Below are 25,778 nucleotides of genomic sequence, written 5' to 3'. Positions count from 1 at the left end.
CATTAATTACAGTGTCTCACTTCTCAATCCTCATGCATGTGCTCCTCAACTACCTGATTATTACTGTAGTACCACCTTCGGTAATACGTTTTAGGTAAAATTAACTTAAAATAATTTCTATTGTTTGCTAATCAAACAGTGAATTGTACACTATTAATAAAGCACAATTAACTTTCATTACCACAACATGACACCTGGTCTACCAGCTGGACAGTCAACAATTTGTCTCTCAAATTGTTTCTCTACTCATCGTTAAACATGTTTTCCACTACCATTCATGTCAGATGCTAAACCTTTTTGGCTACTTTATGAAGAGATCAATGACCTATTTTAACTTGTTTGGTTAGCTAAGGAATCCTTGAAGGGCACAGTGAATATGAAGCATATTTTGCTGTAATACTTGCAACTTTAGTGAACTTGACTCTGGAGGTATAATCCACCAGTCATAAAGTTACACTTTACAACTCTCATCAAAATTCCTCAGCTCCTGTTCGTGAAATACAGAATTGACATGAGGTACCAACCTGTAGTAAACAATAATCTAAAATGATTCCTGTTTTCTAGGAGAAAATTCAACAAGAGCGAAGAATGACGTTTAAGCTGAATACTGTTTCATCATTTACTTACAACTGCACTCTTCTAAATTAATTTTGGTTACTATACCATGGGCAACGAGTGTTTCCAACTAAACAATACAGCACTGATTACTTACGCTAATATTCAGCAATGTCCTATGCCTCGTTCCCCAGTTTCATTATAGTGACACACAGGTCCAGCTTACAGTATCATGTTGTAAGTAACAGTGGCCTGCAAAAACTCTGGAGTTTGTTGAGAGAATGATGAAGTGAGCGGCATGAGGAAGACCACACTGCTTCAGTTTCTTCGAGATTACTGGGACACAATTTTCCAGCTGGATAACACGCCATTCCTTGCTACTGCAGATATTCACTTCAATTTGTCAAATTTGTCCTTATGTTCCTCGGCATCATTACAGTGAGACACCTTATCGGCTTTACATGTTGACCGGAGTAGTAGCAGCATAAAGTGACATCCGAAGATAGCTGTTGAGGGAGTAGTGAAGGAATAGCATAAACCAAGCACAATCTGCTTCCGTTTTATAGTGTCCCCATATGTATTTGTCACAAACACTTTTATATTTGTTACGTTGTAATGTTTTGAGTGACTTTAATGACAAAAACTCTGTACAATTTAATAACGATTGAAAAAGAAAACGAACATGGACTGTAAGGTTATTAATTCCACGAAGTGTTACTTTGGAAAAAACTTGTGACATTAGACTTTATATGACGTGCTACGGAACAGTATATTTACATTTGTGACTCTAACAATTTAGTGCATAAATTAAAAGGACACTGTGATAACCCCTCTCTCCTCGACACTCTCTCTCTGGCGCTCTTTCTTAGTCTTTGTCGTCATTATAAGATAGCTCTGTGTCTTCCAGGTCTGTACGACTGTACAACGTGTTATTAACTGTGAAATAGATTTTAACTTAAATTATTATTTAATGCTCTAATCTGGTGGTTGTAGCCGTCCTGTGTCAAATAAGGAAGCATTTACGGCAATGCCAACACGCTGGGCAGTCGAAGGAACGTAGCATGGCAGGCGGTGCAAGGCATCCGCTATTACGCGGCAAATTTGAATTTTAATACGCTTCATTACAGTCGAGCAACTGCTCGTGCTTCTAGTATAACATTTCACAGCAGCCTACGTACGTGGAGGGGATTTTATTTACATCGAAACTTAGGTGTACAATAAATATTACAAATTTTTACAGCTGGCCTGGCTACCAACCACTGATGGCTGATATTGATATGTGGAATTTTCTTCGTGTAGTAAAACAGACTATCAGAGCAATCGCTATTCACACCTTAGACTGTTGCATAGTAGTCTGTCAATTTTTTGTCTACATGCAAGCCATACGTCTGTAACTTTCCCAACATAATACTTTGTTCTCTCCAAATCCAAACAGTACACGGAAGATTTCAATTGCTCTAAAGGCAGGTTATATGAAAGAATAATTGTCTGCTGTCTGAGCTTGTATGGAAGAGGTTCAGAAAACCAGGTGAAGTAGGCATCAGTGCTCCAGTGTATGGCCGCTCACACGTCTCACAGCCAGAGGCCACATCGTGGGAACACAAACCAGTCTTCACAGTGGTTCTGGCTGGTCCCATAAAGTTGAGTCTTCCCACCTCATTTTCTTCTCCTCTTTATTTAGCTGTTACATAATGCTCACATAGTACTTGGATACATTCTCTTCTGTTACACACAGAAGACCGTGCTTTAATGTGTCTTCGATAAACAGGTATCCCATCCCTGTCTGTCTGTCTCGATTGCTCTGACTTTACTATAGCCACCCAATGATTACTACAGACTTTCATTCTACTATGGCACTCTTTACGACATTATCTATCCCATATCTTGTTGTTGCTATTCCACCTTTGATAGTCTGTGAGCATTAAAGAGTCTCTAAGATCAGATTTCTGTTTTTTCTGCACCATCTTACGGTTAAATATGTCCATACAAGTCAAATATCCATTAACACTGATAAATTATCATTTATTTTTCAGCTAGATTTTAATACTTATGTAATATTTTATGTGCTCTATTTCTCGGATGAAATTTAGATTTATGTGGTAATGCTTTTATGACAAGGTAACTTTGCACTGCCACAGCCTCTTTCTGGTGTCAAATTATAGTTTCATCTTGCTGCACTGCCCACTGTACTGAATTCCTTCTCCAGCTTAGTTCGAAACCTGCTGTCAACCATTTCGTTATCTGTACCTTTCAAAGATCAGTCTTTGAAACACGCTTACAACACTGTATGATAGTTACATTAAAACTTTTTTCATGACCAGATGAGTGTCATGCCTGTCCATTTCATGTAGAAATGTTATCATAATCAAAAGTTTCCAAATGACCTGAACTGCATTCCACCTGCTTTGTATGCAAGCACAAACGTAACTGTCTTGCAGTTTGTCTGCTGTCATTCTGATACAGTTGTTTCACTACACAAAGTTATTGCTACAAGAGACCACTACAGAAAACTGCCCTTTACGGCTATCATCCATATGAAAACCAATATCACAGTAGCGGATATATCAGAAAACCTGTTACTAGAGATGGCAGTCCTCAGTCCCTGTAAACTCAAGTTTATTACAGTAAATGACATTTCAAAAAGCAAGATTCAGCCTCAGAATACATGCTTTTGTGTTGGACTGGAACACATGACTCCTACTGGCCCCTACTGTCTCTGCTAACTAAGCATGAGAAATCTTAACTATCATTTTAACTACATGTAACAGTGTGTGTGCATGTTCTAATTTGATATGATGGGGCGTAAAGTTTTGTTTTGGGCAGGGATTGTAAATGAAGCACAATAAAATGTTGTAATGTTATGTTAGGTATTGAAACTTTTCACCACCACAGGGGTTATGAAACTGAAATGGTTAGACAACAAAGTTTTGTCATGCTGCAGTTTCGAACCTAGCACATATCATCATTGTTTTCTACCAATCTATAGATGTACGATTTCGGTTCATTTCATCACTAGCGAGATATGCTCAAACCTTAACTAGAAATTACGAGAGGAAAAGTTCTGTGCTGTCTGGGACTCTTAACCGAGTACATGCTACCACTACTGACTACACACGAAGAGACATTGACTGTCAAACACCTTTTTACCAGTATCTAGAAGTGGAATTTATAAACCAGAAATGGCACAGTATAAAAGTTCTGTGCTTGACTGAGAGTCGAAACCAAGACCAGTCGTTATTGTTGACAATGCATGCAGAAATGTTAAAAACCATAACTGCTTTTCGCCTATGATTTGGAGTGTGAATGCTACAAATTTAAATCACCCCATGATAACTTTAGTACCCAACCACTGTTGAAAACCAGGCCTGAGCCTCTCATGCAAACCTTGAAAAATTTGTAATGTTGGGGAAACAAAAAACCTATGGAACTCTAACGTCCAGAAGGATCGACAATGGCTGAAAGGGATATCTGAGTTAGACTTCCAGTTCAGCACCAACATTTTCAACATCACAAGTTCAAATACGTGCACTGTGGCTTTACATGTCGATTGGCTCGATAATGAAATAAAATTCTGGTTAAACAAAGGTTAGTCGTGAGCTTCCACTTGCTGGACTTCTGCCTCTGTCATGACCCAACCTACACCGACTCTCCTCCAGTTGGTAGTAAAGGCACTTCTGGTTTATTGCAGAATTAGATGTTTAACGTGTGTTTGTGACTAGCAAATAATGACAGGTGCTGGAGTCAAATCCCACTAAAGGAACAAAATTCAATGTCTCACCATTTCAGGTTGTCTTCTCGGTATCAACGAAGTATTTGAATATATAACATATTATTGTGCTTATTAACAATCCTATTAGGAGCTGGGTTTGATTCCTGATTGAACACAAAACTTCATGCTACGTCATTTTAACTTTTCAACATGTCAACATGCACAAATATGCCTGCCTGCGGTTGAAACAATATTTAAGACTTAGTTACTAGAGACATTAGTTGCTCGATTGGATTCCTGGATGCCAGTCTGGCACAAAAGTTTTAATCACGTAATTTCAAATTTAAACTTAGTACAGAAATGTCATTTATTGCAATAAACTTCAGTTTAGTAGCGATGAAGACTGTCATCTCATAATAACAAGTTTCCTGATGTTAACATTATTGTGACCTTAGTTTGATTCTGCACTGACAGTCTCACAGATCAGTTTCCTCAAGTGGTCTCTTCTACTAACCATTTTGTACAGTGAAACACCCATACCAAAAAAGAGAGCAGAAGTGTTCCAACATGGTAACATTATGTGGGTGCACATATATAAGGCAGAGGGGAATTCAGACTGACAGTATAATTTCGAGGATGATAGTATCTGAGATAACCTGTCCAGTAATCTTATGATTATGTTTTCTGCAAGAGTTTGGCGCTGTAAGTACCTTTTCCCTACACTTGGCTTTGAACTACCTGTTGTATGGTGTTGTGAGCAACTGCTCAGGTGGCGCAACTGATTGTTATTAACTTACTGGTAATTCATCTGTATTAAATGGAGTGCTATCCTCGTGTTCCACATGTGTTCGGCACATGTCGCCTGCCAGATGCCCAGTGTGTGGATGGTCCCCTCAGTAGAGCTGGCTGTAGTGAGCCACCCCCACAGTCCCTCATGGACATGCCAGCCAGTTCACACTCTGGTTCTCTCTGTATGTGCAGCGCACCAGCCATTACACAGCTGAGGCCCACCACCACTGCCACCATCACCGCCACCGCCACCATCGCGACAACCAACGCTGCTGCCATCACCGTCAGCACCACCACCACAACTGTTGCTGCACACTGCCAGGCACCTGACACAGCTGCAGTGCCCACATCTCCTCCACCTGAAAAATCCACTGTCTTTCATGTGTGGTGAGTTCCTTCAACACACATGCACACACACTCACTCAATAGAACTATGTTGAAGAGAAGGTACAAAAACAGAGATACGAAATGTAAAGGCTCAAACTAGATTCAAAGAAGGTCAGCAAGGTGAAATTGAAAGAAAGATAAATAATGGGATAGTATCGACAGAATGAAGAAGTTTTATCATGAGAGAAAGGTTAATTGGAAAAGGGTTCACAGGGAAAATAGTGATTTATTGTGACCATTTCAGTGATTTATTCCCATCAGAATCAGAGAACAAACCAACAATAACTAACGTATGTAATATCCCACACAGGAAAAGTACAGTCACAGAGAGGGAGTATGATAGCATTGTATGTGTAAGTATTTAAAAAGATATAAAGATTTAGATATCATGGGGTATGGGAATGCTGTAGCAGGTGGATGACTGAAGACAGGTTTATGAGACAATTTAGGGACATTGCTAGAAACAAGAAAGGAGAATCAATCCTAGAACTTGTGCTAGTTACAAGATTTACTGTTCGAGAATCAAAACAAAAGAAAAAGTCAGTGTAGAAGGTTTGTTCTACCAAAGCTCTTCAGGGTGTGGACCACCTTGTTTGAACCACTGTATTTTGGCGCAACACATAGTCCAAGTAACAACACGCATGCGAAGCAGGAACTCTGCCTACTGTAGATCATATTTCTGTCTGTCAACACATATAAAGTGCTGATATCTCATCATTTACTTCTGGGAGGACATGGCTGGCGGCCAACGTCGGCCTCTTTACCACTGAGCAGCATTTGCATCCAAAGTCTTCAGTCATTTGTTGGATGTAATCCACTCTTTGTCTTCCTTTACAGTTTTTACTCTCTTCCGTTTCCTTCAGTACCATGGCATTTATATCCTGGTGTCTACATATGTATCCCATTTTTCTGCCCCTTCTTTTTGTTATAGTTTTCCCTGTACTACCGTCCTCACATATCCTGCAGAAACCTTAGGTAGTTCGTTTCTTATCAGTTCACCTAATTCTCAACATCCTTCTACCACACCCATTTTTGTATCATCCAGTTCTCTTCTCTTCATGTATCTCCCATAATCCATGACTAATTTGCATACAGTACTGTGCTCCATATGTACATTCATACATATTTCGTCACCAAATAGAGGTCTATCTGTAGTAGCAGTAACCTTGTTTTTCCTGGAATGTTCTGTTCTCCTGTGCTAATGAACTTCTTATAACAACATCACTTTGTCTTTCTGTGTAAATTTGTTTCCCAGGTAGCAGAATCCCTTAATTTGCTGGACATTGTGGTCCCTAACTTTGATGTTAAGTTTGTCACTGATGTTGTTTCTGCTACTCCCCAATACTTTCGTCTTTCTTTTTGTTTAAATCATAATTCTGTGCTCATCCAACTGTTTATTGTATTCAGCAGCTCTGGTAATATCACCAGTGAATTTTCTCAATGAAATACCTTCACTCTCTATTCCTGAAAATTTTTCATTTCCACGGACGATTCTTTGATGTCTAGTTTCAACAACTGGAGGGACTAACTGCATCCCTGTATTGCATCTTTTCAGCCATATGACTTCTTTCTTCATTTTTTACTGTTCCTTGTTGATTATTGTATGTACACTAGTGTATGTAACCTGCCTGTCCTCTATATCTTAAAAGTTTGTATTTTCTGAACATTTCACATGTGTCACATTATTTTACATTGTCAATCTTCTTAAACATGGGCTAATCCAATGGTAGTTCCATGATTTTCCTTATAAATTGCTTCCCTTATCAAGTGCAAGATCAGATCTACCTCTCTGGAGCCTTTACCTTTGCTAAATTCCAATTTATCGTTATCTAACAGATCCTCAGTTTACTCTTTCATACTTCTACATATTAATCTTCTCAGGAGTTTGGATTCCTGAGCTATTCAGCTCATTGGGCGAAAGCTTTCGCATTTATCGGTCCTCGCTTGCATCTAGGGTGTGGAGATTATACTTTTTTGGAAGTATGTTGGTATGACTCTAGTCTCATATATCCTACAGATAAAGTTGAACAGTCGTTTCATTGCAGCCTTCGGCTAGCATCATATAAGTTCCAAAGGAATGTTACCTAACGATTGTCCTTGGTTTTTGTTCAAGTCTGCCAGAGCTTTGTCAAACTCTAATGGTCAATCGAATATGTTTTCTATCATGTCATCCAACAGTTCCTTCACTCATGGAGGTGCACAGTGTACTGTATTCCGCCATCTCTCTATCTCTTCCTCCCTCCCTCCCTCCCTCTCCATCCCTTTGCGTTTAGCAATGGAATACTTTTATGACTCTTACACCCAAACCTTCAGATATCAGACACTTGGATCTGTTCCAGAAGTTATATGTCGATAGCGTATCAATCAAAACTCTCATGTAGTTCGTGATGCGTACTGTTGTCCAACAGAACGGACGTAAACGTTACTTAACAGTAACTACAGAACTACAGAGCATATCAAAAGCATAACTGTGTGTACATAACATATGTTGCTTATGTGAGTAAGTTTGTAGACACTTAAAGTCCTGTACCAAGGATCTTGGGTTCAAACGCCAATGACACCAAATGTTTTACTTTACTATGGGTGAACGTGTTATGTGAGAAATCGTGCTAATGACATGTAAAATGGCTGTTTGAAGCTTACAGCAGTGTTCCCTTGAAAATCTACTTTCACTTCGTTGCACTGAAAGTATTAAGCCTATAGAGCACATTTGTAGTTCTGCAGGACATACAATCAGAACAGAAAAATAAAGAAACAATTGCATCACAGATGTGGAAGTAATAGTAGTAATAATAATTAATAATAAACAAAATAATAAAATGAATAATAAGTACACGACGTTCAACTAACGAAGCGAAAGAAGACTGCCAAAAGAACATAGCTACAAACTCCGAAATGTCTTTTTACATGTCGAGAAAATGTTATCCCATACAACAGTTTCGCGCATAGACAGTTAAAAAAATTGTTGTCACGGCGGTTTAAACGCTGTACGTTCTCATCCACGTGAGACCTATGATGTACTTACAGTTACGCTTTCCCTGTGCTGCTCTTACGATACTTTTAATTACCGTTTACACATGTTCTATTTTGGTTGCTACTCTATTTACATAACACCGTTTAGTAACAATTGTGTCTGTGTCTGACATCTGGAGGACTGGCTGTTAGTGTTGTCATCATTGCATTTCATTTCACTGAAGGATGTTTAGACTTTTCTATGTGCTGAATGTGTGCGTTCTAAAATCACATTTTATTTATTTATCGTCAATTTTTCTGCAGTCATTCTACTTTATTGTCCCTCCAAATTAGTTAATTCTCTAGTGACCTATAATACTGTACAACTAGCTGTCCCTTTTTATTGTTGTACTTCTTTCGTTCGTCATTCATTTTACGTATTTTTTCCGTGTGCTAAGATCTGTTCAGAGTTGCTTTCCTGGCTCCACTATTAATGTGTTCAACTTCCATGTTTCGCCTTTTCAGAGACACCAACTGTTGATCGCCTGAAATCCCAACTGTGACATTCATTATTTCAATATGTACAGCCTCATAGAAGTTCAGATAGCCATTTTATTATTCAGCACTGAAGTATCACATTTATTTACACATTGATTCCTCCTAACATTTCTCTTAAGCTTCAATTTACTCACCACCATAACTAACTCGTGTTCTGACTCTACATCTGCTCCTGCGTACATCTTACAATTCATTAGATTCTCTGACTGGGAATGATATAAGGCAGCTGCAATCTTCCAGTGGTTCCACGTCTTTACCAAGTATACTCTTTCCTCTTTAACCTTCTTAAAAGCTAGAAACACTGAGGCACAAAAACAATGGTAGGTGGTGGGTTGATATCCCAGTGAAGGAAAACCTTCCTTGTCTCTCATTTTCAGTTGGTCATCCCGCCACTGGTGAAATATTTGTGTATCTAACATATTAATGTGCTTAGTTTACAATCCTGTTGGGTGATGAGTTCAAATCGGCATCCAACACAAAACTTTATGATACATCATTTCAAGGCTTCAGCATTTAAACAAGCGCACACTTGCTTACCTGTGGCTGAAATGATACTTAAGATCTTTTGGATTTAGGTAACAGAAACAATAGTTGCTCGGCTGAGTCGTGGATGCCACTCTAGTAGAAAAGTTTTCGTCACCTAAATTCAAATTGAAAGATAGATTTAAAAATATCATTTATTTCAATAAACTTGAGTTTAGGAGCGATGAAGATTGTCATCTCATAATAACAGGTTTCCTGATATTAATATTATTATGACCCTAGTCTGATTGTGGACGGACAGTCTTACAGATCACTTTCCTCAAATGGTCTATTGCAGTAACCATTGTGTACAGTGAAACAGGCATACCAAAAAGAGGGCATTGGACCTGCAAGACAGTCACATTATGTGGGTGCACATAAATCAGCGGGAGGGGAATTATGGCCGTCTGGATAATTTCGAGCATGATAGTAGCTGAACCGACCTGTCCAGTAAATCTATAATTACGTTTTGTGCATGTGTTTGGCATTTTATGTACCTTTTGACTACGACTGATTTTGAACTACCTGTCGTATGGTGTTGTGAGCAACTCCTGTGAGGGGCTCATGTGGTTCCACTGACTGTTATTAGCTTACTGTTAATTCATTTGTATTAACTGGAGCCCGATACTCATATTCCACACGTGTTGTATGCCAGTAGCCAGTGAGTGACAGTCCCTCAGCAGAGCTGGTCGCAGTAAGCCACCCACAAGTCCCCATGGGGCACAACAGCCAGCTCTCACTCTGCCTCTCTTTGTATGTGCAGCTCACCAGCTGCTACACAAATGAGGTCCTCCACCGCCGCCACCACCACCACCGCCACTGCTCGCACATCTCGCCAGACACCTGCACCACCCACATCTCCTCCTCCTGAAGAAGCCACTTTCTCTCGCAAATGGTGAGTTCCACTACTACGCACACCCACACACAGACACAGACGCACACACACACTCACACACACACACAGACACACACACACACACACACACACACACACACACACACAGATTAGCACTATGTTGTAGAGAAGGTACAAAAACAGAAAAACGAAATATAAATGCACAGTGCAGATTCAAAAATGGTCAGCAAGGTGAAATGGAAAGAAAATGAGAACACATGATTAGATGAGGAAGTAGTATCATCAGGGAAAGGTCAATTGAAATGGGTTGATGGGGAAAATTGTGATCTGTGTCAGCATTTCACTGATTTATTCCCATGAGAATCAATAAACCAACCACAATAACTGATGTATCTAAGCTGCCGTTGCACACAGAAGCTGGCCGGAGTGGCTGTGCGGTTCTAGGTGCTACAGTCCGGAGCACTATGGGACTTAACTTCTGAGGTCATCAGTCCCCTAGAACTTAGAACTACTTAAACCTAACTAACCTAAAGACATCACAAACATCCATGCCCGAGGCAGGATTCGAATCTGCGACTGTAGTTGTCATGCAGTTCCAGACTGTAGCGCCTAGAATCGCTCGGCCACTCTGGCTGCCTTTTAAAGGTGGGCTGATACAATGAAGGTTCCATGCCTTGCATCCCTTATCAATTGAAAGATCAAATCTAACTCTCTGGAGCCTTTACATATGCTAAATCCAATCTTATCGTTCCCTGACAGATTCTCAGATTTTTCTTCCATTCTTCTACATATTAATCTTGTCATCAAATTGGATTCATAAGCTGCTTAGCTCATTGTGCGAACGCTTCTGTATTTATTGGTCCTTGCTCACATCTATAGTTGTAGATGATATTTTTCAGGAAGTTTGTCAGTATCTGTTTAGTCTCAGAGATACTACTGTTAAGTGGAATAGTCATTAGATTACAAGTCTTCCGGAGCTTTGTTAAACTCTGAGTCTAGTAGGCAATCTTCTATGTTTTGCAAGTCGACTTTCACTTCTCCTTCTATCATGTCATCCTATATAGTGTACTGTTTTCAGTCCTTTCTCCCGCCCCCCTCTCTCTCTGTTTCTCTCCATTTCCTTTGTGTTTGCCAGCCAGAGTGGCCGTGTGGTTCTAGGCGCTGCAGTCTGGAACTGAGCGACCGCTACGGTCGCAGGTTCAAATCCTGCGTCGGGCATGGATGTGTGTGATCACCTTAGTTAGGTTTAATTAGTTCTGAGCTCTAGGCGACTGATGACCTCAGAAGTTAAGGCGCATAGTACTCAGAGCCATTTGAACCATTTTTGAACCTTTGTGTTTAACAGTGGGATTCTTATCTAACTCTTAGGGCCGACTGTATAAAGCGTCTAACCTTAGGTTAAGACAGGAAATGACCATAGATGAAGCTTAACCTGGAAATCGGCGTCGTGTAAACTTTAATCCCTAATCATACCGCCGTCAAGTCGGATCATATGTGACTGACTGAAATTCGCAGTTCAAAGTTAGTTCAATCGTCAGTTTAGATTGTAGCGGGACTATGATTCGCGCTCTTGTTTTTTGCAGATACCAACTGAAATAATAATAAAGTTGATATTAACACAAAAATGGCAAGTAAATATATGACAACGCCATTCCCACACCGCTAATGGTCAGAATTGTTAGGTCAAGGCACATACTGGGTACCATGTGTAGTTAATAATCAATCTCGTAACAGCTCTCGGGAGTCGACTCGTAATTTCTGTGATTACTTCAAAGGCATATTATAGGCACTCGGCAGCAGAGTTAGAAACGGAGATTCGAAATATTTGCAGTGAACAGCTAAGTATGGGAATTTTGACAGCACGCAATAACGATTCATCATCACTTGCATATGTTCTCTTTCGGCTCGAGTAGCAGGAGCTATGCAATTAGTCTTAAATTTTTAAATACCAAACATGTCCTTAAACTGCTATGACAATTGTAAATGGGTTGATAAGCAGAAAATAGGCAAGTATTTTGAAATGAAGTAACCACATAACTCTCTTTTGTTGATTTCGGTGGTTCACAAGTTGCATTGTGGACTGCAGTGCAGAAAATCATGTGTTCGAACCCACGTCAATTCTTGAATTTTTTTGTATTTGTGACCTCTTTCTCCACTTTATTGGTCGTAAAGATTATTATAACAACATTAGAATGCTATTCCATGCCACTGAAACAATACCACACTCTCCGTTTTCCGAGCATTCTGGACCACTGTAGGGTAAAGTTCTGTGTGCAAACATCCCTACACACCGCGGATTAAATTGTTTCCTATCGTTTACTTTACAAATATCTGATCGTACAGATGTGTCTATTCAGGACAACGACGTCCAGAACAAGCGAGCTCCCCGTACGTTCTCTGAAAGTCTGGACGCAATCCTGGAGTTAAATAACAATGCATTTAAGCTGAGGTTCTGTTTGGAGAAAAGTACTGTAGAGCAGTTGGAAGTAAGGCTCAGAGATTGTTGACGAAAACCAATCAACATAAATCAACGACTGACTGCGATGGGCATGTTGCTGTTACCTTCAAGATTTTTCGCTGCAGGAACTTTTCAAGTAGTGGTTGGAGTTCTGTTAAAAGCAGACATAGCAACAGTTTGGAGAGTTTTCCATAAGATATCGGCTGAGTGATAGAATTAAAGTCAGCAGCTATTTCTCTCCGTGCCTTTACCTTGTTGGCGGCAGTGACTTTATCAGTTTTTTTATTTCACTCAGTAATATCTTTATACTTGCCCAAGACAATTTCCAGCAGCAATTCTTTCTTGTACTGAGAGAAGTTTGACAACTCCTCATTTTCTGTTTACTTCTTCCCACGGTCATAGGACGAAACTTTCGATAACAAACACTGTATATCTAAGACATACAATACACATCGACCTTCGAAGCGCGATGATCATCTCGACAGGCGAGTTTAGCCGCATTGTCAAGCGTGTTATGTGCTGCCTAAGACCAAATCTGAACCTTCTTTGGTGGATCCAAGTTTAGCGTCACACAGTAGAGCTGGGTCCTGAACATTGTTCAGTTTCTGATCTAATGTCAAACACGACATCTGGTCAGTGATGTTTGTACAACTGGCCCTTAGTGTTGTCATCCTTGCATTTCATTTTTCTGAGGAATGTTTAGACTTTTCTATATACTGTTTATTACTTCTCATCTTTCCTGCAGTGATTCTACTTTATTGCACCTCAAACTTACAGTTACACACTATGGCGACCGGTAATACCATATTCCTGGCTTTCTCTGACTACTGTTGTGCTTCACTCTTTCATCAAACTTTTATGTGTATTTTTCCGTTCACTAAGATTTTTTCGGGTCTGCTTTCCTTGCACCAGCATTAGTCTGTTCGACTTTCATGCTTGGCCTTTTCAGAGACATCAACTTCTGTTCACTTGAAATTCCAACTGTGACATTCATTGTCGCATTATCTACAGTCTCATAGATGTTGAAACAGCGATTTTATCCCTCAGGACTTTAGTATCACATTTATTTTCACTTTGATTCCTCCTAACAATTCTCTTAAGCTTCAATTTACTCACCATCATAAGTAACTCGTGTTTTGACTCTACATCTGCTTCTGGATACATCTTACAGTTCATCAGATTGTCTGTCTGGGAACGATGTAATGTGGTAGGGGTCTTCCAAGTCTTTATCAGGTACACACCACCACCTTCCTCCTTATTTTCTTGAAAGCCAGAAACTCTGAGGCAATCATACAAATTTCACAGAAAGCAGAGTATAGACTTGAGGTAACTCTACCACCCAGATCATGTGTTGAAATGTGGTAGGGGGTCCTTATGCAGGGAGTGGTGTAGAGAGAACCAACTGTTAACTGATGAGCAAGTCCCACACAGGACCCTTCAGTAATTATAGCACATGGGAAGCCAAATGCCTTGAAGTTTTTTCTACAGATGATGTGCTACAGGTCATACATATTTCAAAAGTGGTTGTTAAATAATGAAATTTAGTAATAGCTCGAAATGTTAATCATGATACTTTCCAAAGTATTGAAATGTCACTTTTCCTTACCATTTAACTGTCTGTTAACATTACAACAGCTATAATGATGTGCCTGAAGCACATTGATCTGTACTGGACTCAGATGGAACACATATGGGATCGGTACCAACCCAGTCCTAGGACGTTTATTATGTCTAGTAAAACGACAATATCGAAAAGGGAACAGGTTATCTGCAAGACAGTTAAGTTCCGTGGATCATATATGAAGTTCGTTCAGATGCCTCTGAGGTCGAAGGTGCCTGAGCTTACCTGTCCAGTAACTCTGTAATTAAGTTTTGTGTATGTGTATTTGAACTATGTGTTGTGTGGTATTGTGAGCAACTGCTGTGAGGAGGTTACTTAGTGCAGCTGAATGTAATTACGTCACTGGTAAGTCGTCTGCACTATCTGGACCGCTGCTCCCATTGTCAATGTGTGTTCTGCGTTTGTGTGTGTGTATGTATGTGTGTGTGCGTGTGTGTGTGTGTGTGTGTGTGTGTGTGTGTGTGTGTGTGTGTGTGTGTGTGTAGTGCTGGCTGCAGTGAGGCGACCCCAGATTCTCACAAGGACATGCCTATTCACACCATGCCTCTGTGTGTGTGTGTGTTTGTGTGCAGCCCACCAGCCACTACACACCTGAGTATCAGGGAGAGAATACGATTACAATGGGTGAGTAACTCTCTACAATAAAGGAGATAAACGTCTAATAATCTTGATGTATTGGAATGGACTAATGGGGATCAGATAAACACATGTTTGTGACACCATTTGAGATGGCTAGCAGGAATGGAAGAGGACAAGGAACCCAATAATATGTCATAAAATTTCTGCAAGTAACAGGAAATATGCTCGTCAAATGCCAAACAGAGGCAAATGTCATCAGAGCCTTAGGTTGTCAGCATGTGAACCACTTTGGTCGCCTACCATAGTGTGGTGTAACAGCCAGTCACAGTAACAAACACATATGCAAAGCAGAAACTCAGCCTGCTGTTGACAATGTTTCCGTCTGTCTGAAGAACAGCTTTAGAGTGCTGTGGGCACCCAAAGTCCACAATTATTTCTGGTATGCATCCCTATTTCTGTCTTTTCCTACAGTTCTTACCTTCTACAGCTCCCTCTAGTACCATGGCAGTTATTCCCTGATGACTTCACATATGACACGTTACGCTGACCCTTGTACTTATCACGGTTTTCCATATATCACCATCCTAACCTATTCTGCAGGCACGTTACAGAGTTCCTCTCTGATGACTTCACCTAATTTTAACATCCTTCTATAGCATCGCATTTAGAATGCTCTGATTCCCTTCTTGCTTTTCCCATAATCCACGATTCACTTTCATACAGCGATGATGATGAGATCCCATACTCAGAGTAGCATAGGGGATGATGTGGGAGATCTGCACCACCGACTAGGCAAGGTCCTAGAGGAGGTGGTTTTCCATTGCCTTCCTCCGACCAGAATGGGAATGAATGATGATGCTGAAGACGACACAACAACACCTAGTCATCTCGAGGCAGGCTAAATCCCTGACCCTGACGGGAACCGAAGCCGGGATCCCGTGCACGGGAAGCGAGAACACTACCGCAAGACCATGAGCTGCGGACTTCCATTCAGTACTGTGCTCCAAACTTATATTCACCTATATCTGCCCCAAATGAAAGCCTATTTTTTGTATTAGTAATTTTGTTTTGCGAAGAACATCCTGTTTTCCTGTGCTACATTACTTCTGGTAATAACCTCTCTTTGTCCCTCGGCGTAAATTGGCTTCACAGGTAGCAGCATCCCTGAAATTCGTGTACTTGTTGGTCCCTAATTCTCATATAAACTTTACCATCGATGTTATTTCTGCCACTCCCCAATACTTTCCTGTTCCTTCTGTTTAGCAATCCTAATTTGGTGCTCATTCGACTGTTTATTACATTCAACAACTCTGTTTCACTTTCAGGAAACACAGAAGTATAGCCAGTGAATTTTGTCGATGAAATGCTTTTCACCCTTAATTTTAATTAAATTACTGGACATTTCTTCAGTTCTTCAGTGCTGTTTGGTTGTTAGATTATATGATATTTTTCTGAGAGCGGTAAAACATTTACCATGATTTATGTGTGTATGTGTGTGTGTGTGTGTGTGTGTGTGTGTGTGTGTGTGTGTGTGTGTGTCTATGTGTCTGTGTGTGTGTCTGTGTATTGAAGCATCAAGGCTGTTTCGTTTTGAGTGGTGTTTAGTTGTTGGATTACGTCATTTTTTTAAAAAATCGATGTTTCTTTCAATTACTGTTCTTCTAGTTGGATTGTTGGGGTTTCTTTTGTCAGTGGCATGTAGACAAGCAGGGAAAATCTCTGGTGCTTCTGCTGCTGAAGCAGTGACTGATAACTTTTGTCTGGGCGGTCTTTCTTCCAAATGAGGGTGGCGGAACAACAATATATTCAATTGCCATCCCTTAGTTTCAATCTAAGTACTCTGAACAATGTATGAATGTGTTGGTATGCATGAAGCTATGAATATATCCCACCCCCAGCATGTAGTCCTATGAAGACTGGCAGGAGGCTACTCTTCCTGTACTTCTGTGATACTTTGGTGTCCTATCCTTTCATACTAAGTGCCTTGAACGACGTATGAGTGCAAGGGGTGTGACACAGTACTGCAAACTAATGAATTCAGTGGGAAAATTTTGGAGGTGAATCTCAGGTGAACACACGCAGAGCGTTTCCAACCAACCTATAGCACCGTATTTAGGGCGTGCAGTAATGGCTACACCAGTAGGTAAGTTTTTTCCTTCCATGTAACGGTGTAGAACAGTTTGGAGTGGTATTACTAAGTCACACACGTCCAAAGCAAATAGTAAGGCTGGGAGCCACAGAAAGTGAGTGGTGGTGAAATATGGGGGTGATTGTGGAATGGTTTTTAACTCACTCTGATGGCTGTATTATGAGGTACGGCAGTCAATCTACAAACTTCAAGTGAACGTATACACACACAATAGGGGAAAAGTGAGAGGACAGGACTGCAGATAGTGGGGGATGGGGGTGGTCGAAAGTAGGTACAGGGGGTGTTGGAGTGTGGAGAACAGACCAGCTGTTTCCCACCAACAACAGTTATATGTTCACTCACCTCACTTGCCTCTCCAACAGCAGGCAGACTGATCATTTTCCGACGGTGTCATGGGAGTGAGCTTGGTGGAGGGTGGGTGAAATCATATTTGTGGAGGTAGGAGTGGGGGAGGCGAAAGGTGCTCTTGGCTGGATGTGGCATGAAATAGCTCAGTCGGACCCTGCATATTTAGGCAAACACACATGTCTCTGGGTTAGTTATTGCAGGTAACCCACTCGATATCTAAATAAATTAATTAACTAATTAAATACCATGTTTTCCTCTCCAGGAAAGTATTACTGTTTCCCACCAAAAATAAAGTAAACTAAACTAACTTTCCTCTTCCATAACTGGACAGAGACTGACCATTTCCCACCACTATGTGGGGGTAGGGTGGTGGGTGGGGTCAGGAGACATCATACAGGGTGGATGCGTGACGTAGTTGAGTAGACAAATTACCCTTTTTGCAGGCAAAATTTCTCCAGCTATTGAGGGAGGGGTGTGTGACATTATAGGGGGGTGGGGGAGGGCAGGTGGGACCCAACCACTATTTTGAACAAATTATCTTCACCAAAAATCGCCAACTGCCACTACTCATGCTCAATAGTAAATTGTGACTCTGGTACGGTCTTGCACAGACTTAATTCAATCTGAAATACTGAAATCGTGTGCATGTGCGTATAATATCTCTAAAGAAAGAAACTGGGGAAGTGGTTGGGCCATACTGGATTTATCAGCTGCAACCCGTCCGTTGTCGTACTAGTAGAAGCCCTTGGCTCTCTGTTGTAACTGATTTGCAAGAAATATACTTTATTTTACTTACGACCATACGTAACGCACAAGCATGGTACTGGTATGTAGGTATTCTCTGTTAGGCTCATTGTAGAAAGGTTATCACACGCCAGTGACAAGCTGCCATTTCCAGGTACTAACATGTATGATGTAAGGTGTGTGTTCAGAAATCCAAGATTGGGGTACAGGAGTATGTGTGACAATATGTCAGAGTGCCGACATTTTGCTAATTGCTCCAGACACATGCCAGCTGCAAAAATATAGTAAAAGTGTGTGTGTAAGGGGAGGAGGATGGTGTCTTGGGGTTTTGAGTGTGAGAGTGCATGAAGATGTAATAGTTCGACAACCTACATGCAAGGAAACCTTTTAGGTCTTGTAGCTACAAACAGGCCTGACCTAACTGACGGCATCTGAATTTCTTTTTTGGTCATCAGTCTACTGACTGCTTTGATGTGGCCAGCCACGAATTCCTTTCCTGTGCTAACCTTTTCATCTCAGAGTAGCACTTGCAACCTACGTCCACAATAATTTTCTTGACGTATTCCAATCTCTGTCTCCCACTACAGCTTTCGACCTCTACAGCTCCCTCTAGTACCATGGAAGTCATTAGCTCATGTCTTAGCAGATGTCCTATCATCCTGTCCCTTCTCCTTATCAGTGTTTTCCACACATTCCTTTCCTCTCCGATTCTGCATAGAACCTCCTCATTCCTTACCTTATCAGTCCACCTGATTTTCAACATTCGTCTATAGCACCACATCTCAAATGCTTCGAATCTCTTCTGTTCCGGTTTTCCCACAGTCCATGTTTCACTACCATACAATACTGTACTCCATACGTACATTCTCAAGTTAAGGTCGGTATTTGATATTAGTAGACTTCTCTTAGGCAGAAATGCCTTTTTTGCCATAGCAAGTCTGCTTTTGATGTCCTCCTTGCTCCGTCCGTCATTGGTTATTTTACTGCCTAGGTAGCAGAATTCCTTAACTTCATTGACTTCGTGACCATCAATCCTGATCTTAAGTTTATCGCTGTTCTCATTTCTACTACTTCTCATTACCTTCGTCTTTCTCCGATTTACTCTCAAACCATACTGTGTACTCATTAGACTGTTCATTCCGTTCACCAGATCATTTAATTCTTCTTCACTTTCACACAGGATAGCAATGTCATCAGCGAATCGTATCATTGATATCCTTCCACCTTGTATTTTAATTCCACTCCTGAACCTTTCTTTTATTTCCATCATTGCTTCCTCGATGTACAGATTGAAGAGTAGGGTAGGGGCGAAAGGCTACACCCTTGTCTTACACCCTTCTTAATACGAGCACGTCGTTCTTGATCGTCCACTCTTATTATTCCCTCTTGGTTGTTGTACATATTGTATATGACCCGTCTGTCCCTATAGCTTACCCCTACTTTTTTCAGAATCTCGAACAGCTTGCACGATTTTATATTGTCGAACGCTTTTTCCAGGTCGACAGATCCTATGAAAGTGTCTTGGTTTTTCTTTAGCCTTGCTTCCATTATTAGCTGTAACGTCAGAATTGCCTCTCACGTCCCTTTACTTTTCCTAAAGCCAAACTGATCGTCACCTAGCGCAGTCTCAATTTTCTTTTCCATTCTTCTGTATATTATTCCTGTAAGCAGCTTCGATGCATGAGCTGTTAAGCTGACTGTGCGATAATTCTCGCACTTGTCAACTCTTGCCGTCTTCGGAATTGTGTGGATGATGCTTTTCCGAAAGTCAGATGGTATATCACTAGACTCATATATTTTACACACCAACGTGAATAGTCGTTTTGTTGCCACTTCCCCCAATGATTTTAGAAATTCTGATGGAATGTTATCTATCCCTTCTGGCTTATTTGACCGTAAGTCCTCCAAAGCTCTTTTAAATTACGATTCTAATACTGGATCCCCTATCGCTTCTAAATCGACTCCGGTTTCTTCCTCTATCACATCAGACAAATCTTCACCCTCATAGAGGCTTTCAATGTATTCTTTCCACCTACCTGCTCTCTCTCATCTGCATTTAACAGTGGAATTCCCGTTGCACTCTTAATGTTACCACCGTGGCTTTTAATGTCACCAAAGGTTGTTTTGACTTTCCTGTATGCTGAGTCTGTCCTTCCGACAATAATATCTTTTTCGATGCGTTCACATTTTTCCTGCAGCCACCTCGTTTTAGCTTCCCTGCACTTCCTATTTATTTCATTCCTCAGCGACTTGTATATCTGTATTCCTGATTTTCCCGGAACATGTTTGTACTCCCTCCTTTCATCAATCAACTGAAGTATTTCTTTCGTTACCCATGGTTTCTTTGCGGCTACCTTCTTTGTACCTATGTTTTCTTTCCCAACTTCTATGATGGCCCTTTCTAGAGATGTCCATTCCTCTTCAACTGTACTGCCTACTTTGCTATTCCTTATTGCTGTATCTATAGCGTTAGAGAACATCAAACGTCTCTCGTCATTCCTTAGTACTTCCGTATCCCACTTCTTTGCGTATTGATTCTTCCTGACTAATGTCTTGAACTTCAGCCTACTCTTCATCACTACTATATTGTGATCTGAGTCTACATCTACTCCTGGGTACACCTTACAATCCAGTATCTGATTTCGGAATCTCTGTATGACCATGATGTAATCTAATTGAAATCTTCCCGTATCTCCCGGCCTTTTCCAAGTATACCTCCTCCTCTTGTGATTCTTGAACAGGGTATTCGCTATTACTAGCTGAAACTTGTTACAGAACTCAATTAGTCTATCTCCTCTTTCATTCCTTGTCCCAAGCCCATATTCTCCTGTAAACTTTTCTTCTACTCCTTCCCCTACAACTGCATTCCAGTCGCCCATGACTATTAGATTTTCGTCCCCGTTTACATACTTCACTACCCTTTCAGTATCCTCATACACTTTCTGCATCTGTTCATCTTCAGCTTGCGACGTCGGCATGTATACCTGAACTATCGTTGTCGGTGTTGGTCGGCTGTCGATTCTTATTAGAACAACCTGGTCACTGAACTGTTCACAGTATCACACCCTCTGCCCTACCTTCCTATTCATAACGAATCCTACACCTGTTATACCATTTTCTGCTGCTGTTGATATTACCTGATACTCATCTGACCAGAAATCCTTGTCTTCCTTCCACTTCACTGACCCCCACTATATCTAGATTTAGCATTTGCATTTCCCTTTTCAGATTTTCTAGTTTCCCTACCACGTTCAAGCTTCTCACATTCCACGCCCCGACTCGTAGAACGTTATCCTTTCGTTGATTATTCAATCTTTTTCTCATGGTAACCTCCCCCTTGGCAGTCCCCTCACGGAGATCTGAATGGGGGACTATTCCGGAATCTTTTGCCAATGGAGAGATCATCATGACACTTCTTCAATTACAGGCCACATGTCCTGTGGTTACACGTTACGTGTCTTCAATGCAGAGGTTTCCATTGCCTCATGTCGTTGATCATTGCTGATTCTTCCGCCTTTAGGGGCAATTTCTCACCCCTAGGACAAGAGAGTGCCCTGAACCTCTATCCGCTCCTCCGCCCTCTTTGACAAGGCCGTTGGCATAATGAGGCTGACTTCTTATGCCGGAAGTCTTTGGCCGCCAATGCTGATTATTTAGCAAAATTTAGGCATTGGCGGGGATCGAACCCGGGCCCAAAGATGTTTTCATTATGAATCAAAGACGTTACCCCTATACCACGGCATCTGTATACAGACAGGAATTTCGGACCATGAGGTCTTCATAGTGACACTCATTACTAACGTTATACCAGTCACGAAAGCTAGGAAACTATTTCTGCTAGAAATACCAGATACACAATTGCTAGATCCCATTTGACAATGATTTGACATCATTCAGTTCGAATACAGGGAACATAGATGAAATATCGGAAAGTTTCAACAGACTGTAAATCATAGTCTGGAGAAGTATGTGCCGAGTAAGTGGACTAAGGACGGTAAAGACCAACTGTTGTTGAACAAGAAATTTCGAAAAGTGCTGCAGAAGCAAAGGCTGTGGCAGTCTTCGTTCAAAAGAGAAACAGCAAATAACTAAAGGAAAAAGTCCATAAAAAGATCTCTGTAAGAAGTTTACAAATAGCACCGACACACTTTAGCAATAGATCTTGCTGAGAACCCGAGAAAATTCTGGTCCCACATAAAATTGCTGTAAGGGTGTAAGGCCACTGTCAAGTCAATCATTGAACAGTGTGATGTGGCAGTAGTAGAAGGCAACTTACCATCATCTGAGCATCACAAGGATTCCCATGTGGAGGAGATCTTCATAAGCATTGTGGGTGTAGAAAAACAAGTGAAAGAGTTGGAAATAAACAAGTCGCCAGGTGCAGATGGACTTCCACTTCAGTGTTACAAAGAGTACTCTACAGCATTAATCCTTTGCTTAGCTTGCCTTTAATGCGAATCTCTCGGACGGCACAGTTCCAAAAGACTCTAAAAAAGTGCATTTGACACTTGCATCTAAGAAGAGAAAAGACTGGACCTACAAGTGTGTAGACCAATATTTGTAACATTGATCTACTGAAAAATCCTTGTGTGTATTCTTAGTTCGAATATAATAAATTTCGTTGACAAGGAAAAGCTGTGATCCACAAATCATCATGGTTGGGGAAAGCATCACTCATGTGGAACATAACTCGCTCTTTTCCCACATGAGATTCTGTGAACCACAGATGTAGGACAACAGGCGGATTGCGTAGTTCTGTACTTCCGTAAAGCATTTGATGATGCTGCACTACCGACTATTAAGGAAGGTACAAGCGTACATAAGAGGTTCCCATATATGTGAGTGGTTCAAAGCCTCTTAAGTAGCAGACCACAGTATGTGGTCCTCGACAGCGAGTGTTCATCAGAGACAAGGTAGCGTCAGGAGTGTCCCAGGGACGTGTGATGGGACAGCTGATACTTTTTATATACATAAATGACATGGTGGACAGGGTAAGCAGCAATCTGCTGCTCTTTGCTGATTGTACTGTCGTTTATGGAAAGGTGTCGTCGTTGTGTGACTGTAGGAGAATTTAAGCTCACTCAGACAAAACTTCTAGCTGGTGTGACGAATGGCAGCCAGCTCGAAATGTATAAAAGTGTAAGTTGATGCACATGAATGGGTAAAATAAACCCACAATTTTCTAATACTGTATTGGTAGTGTGCTGATTCTCACAGTCATGCCAATGAAATATCGAGTCATAACATTGCAAAGAAATATGAAATTGAATGAGCATGTAAGGACTGTAGGAGGGAAGACGAACTATCGATTTCAGTTTATTGGAAGAGTTTTAAGAAAGAGTGGTTCATTTGTAAAGGTGTCCAGATATAGAGTGGTTCATCTGTAAAGAAGTCCACATATAGGATACTAGTTAGACCCATTCTTGAGTACTGTTCATGTGTTCGAGATCTGCATTAGGTCAGATTAAAGGGAGACATCTAAGGAATTCAGATGCACGTTCCTAAGTTAGTTACTAGTAGCTTCAAACAACCCACAACTATTGTGGATATGCTGCAGAAACTCACATCAGAATCACTGGAGGGAAGGTGACATTCTTTTCAAGGGGCACTATTGAGAAAATTTAATGAACTGACATTTGAGGCTGGCTGCAGAATGATTCTAGTTCTGCCAACGTACATTTCGCATAATGAACATAAAGATAAACTTACAGAGGTTAGGGCTTTATTTGCGAGTGGAACATGAAAGGAGACGACTATGGTCAATCAGGATAACTGTTTTTCAGTCGTGGTATCTTTGTACCACTTCCTATTTTTGTTTCAAACGGCTGCGGCTCCCTCTACAGGGATTACTCTGTACTAAAAGCAACAGTATTTTTACCTCTGAGGTTTCTAATTAGTACTTCAGTTGTCTTTTCAACTTCATACAAGCTCTCAGGCTTAAAGATTATCCTTTAAATTAAGTTGGGTGTAAAGAACAGTTCTGGCTACAGTGATTTAAGTTGACCAATGCCAGAGCTGTACAAATATTTTGAGTTTGATTTCCTTCTGGCGTGGTCAGAAAATAGCGTGCTTTTTGAGACTGGTCTATACTTTCCATAAATTACTCTGTAACTTTGCACCAGTATTAAAACAAAAATTTTACTCGAATATTTCATAGTTGGTGTATATTTTCACTTTCCCAAGCGCTCAGTAACCGTAAATATAAAGTGTTACAATAGCTATTACGGTGTGTAACTTATTTTGCATTCAACATTTTAAAAAAATTGAAAAAAAGTGGTACACAGTTACTCGGATTGACTGTAGCAGAAGTAGAGAGTGCCTGTCACCACAAACCAGCTGAGTGTGTACATAGACGTAGATGGATGTTTTGGTGGATGTATCTTTCGATGGATGCATATTCATATGAGCTTACATGCTGATTAGTTTGCTGTGAGACATATAGAGTGTGTATGTATGGGTGATAGGGACAGTTGACCACGTACTGCGTGCAAAGCAGTAATTTTCTGTATTTGGTGTTGGTGTGTCAGAAAAGTTTCGAGTAACTGGACTGAACGTATTTGGTGTCAGATGAGGAAACTGTATTTCATTAATTAGAGGTGTGATTAGTTTCCTATGTTTTCTTCTTAAGTTTCAGAAAGGATTCCTACACATAAAGGTAGCGTTAGCAGTATGTTTAAGTAGAAGTCAGTGATTTCTTACCAACAGTACGCTGGGGTCAAGGGGTGCGATTTTATCATAGGAATGCGGTTTCTTAGGCAGAAGTTTTTTTACACTGCTCGTAGTTTTGCATCTGTGACTGTTTCTTTCATTTCGCGTACATCTTTATAACAGAGTGTAAGAATATCACTGATTTGTGCAGGAGCATTTCTGCAGAGGGGAGAAGCAGGAAGCTGATAGAGGCAGCTATGGAGGGGTTGGTGGAGCAGCTGCGAGCGTTGCTGGTGGCAGGGACGGACGTGCATGCGAGGGACAGAGACAGACGGACTGCCCTGCACTGGGCAGCAATCAGGGGACACTTGGAGGCGGCGAGCATCCTCGTGGGAGGCGGTTCAGAGATGAACGCCAAGGACAGCTGGCACAACACGCCTCTGCACTTGGCTGAACGGAGTGGCCATGCAGCTGTGGTGTGGCTGCTTTTGGGGGCCTACACTGACCCCAACGCGAGGAATCGGTGGGGTTCGACGCCGCTGCACAGGGCGGTAATTGGTGGCCACATAGAGGCGGCAGCTGCACTGATGCAGGCTGGAGCCGATACAGAGGCCAGGGATGAGGATGGGGGGACCTCCCTGGACCTCACCTGACAAAACAACAAGCACCAGCTGGTGGACATGCTAGCACATAGTTGACACAGGGAACATCATTTATTCATTTCAAAGTAAGGAATACAAAAAATTAATCCTTTCTTCATTCATTTCTACCCATGATTTTTAGGTGAACATAACTGTTTCAGTAACACCACGACAACTGCAACAACAGTAGGTCTTTGTAAACTAATGTGAGAAACCAATCTTCTGAGGATTCAGTTTGTAAAATATTTTACTAGCAATCCTT

At 41.0% G+C, this 25,778-nt stretch overlaps 1 protein-coding gene across 1 annotated transcript in view; it reads left to right on the top strand.

Annotated features, from left to right (window-relative positions):
• The window catches only part of LOC124719773 (poly [ADP-ribose] polymerase tankyrase-1-like), a 28,487-nt gene extending 2,959 nt beyond the window's left edge, over positions 1–25,528 (top strand). The window contains exons 2-3 of the mRNA XM_047244971.1: positions 10,236–10,367; positions 25,087–25,528. Of these exons, the coding sequence (XP_047100927.1) occupies positions 10,236–10,367; positions 25,087–25,528 (574 nt within the window). The remainder of the gene's footprint in view (positions 1–10,235; positions 10,368–25,086) is intronic.
• The last annotated feature ends 250 nt before the right edge of the window (positions 25,529–25,778 follow it).

Source organism: Schistocerca piceifrons, chromosome 11, assembly GCF_021461385.2.
Source record: "Schistocerca piceifrons isolate TAMUIC-IGC-003096 chromosome 11, iqSchPice1.1, whole genome shotgun sequence".
NCBI classification, from domain to species: Eukaryota; Metazoa; Arthropoda; class Insecta; order Orthoptera; family Acrididae; genus Schistocerca; species Schistocerca piceifrons.
Note: the sequence above shows the minus strand (reverse complement) of the source record. Positions and strands in the feature narration are given on the sequence as shown.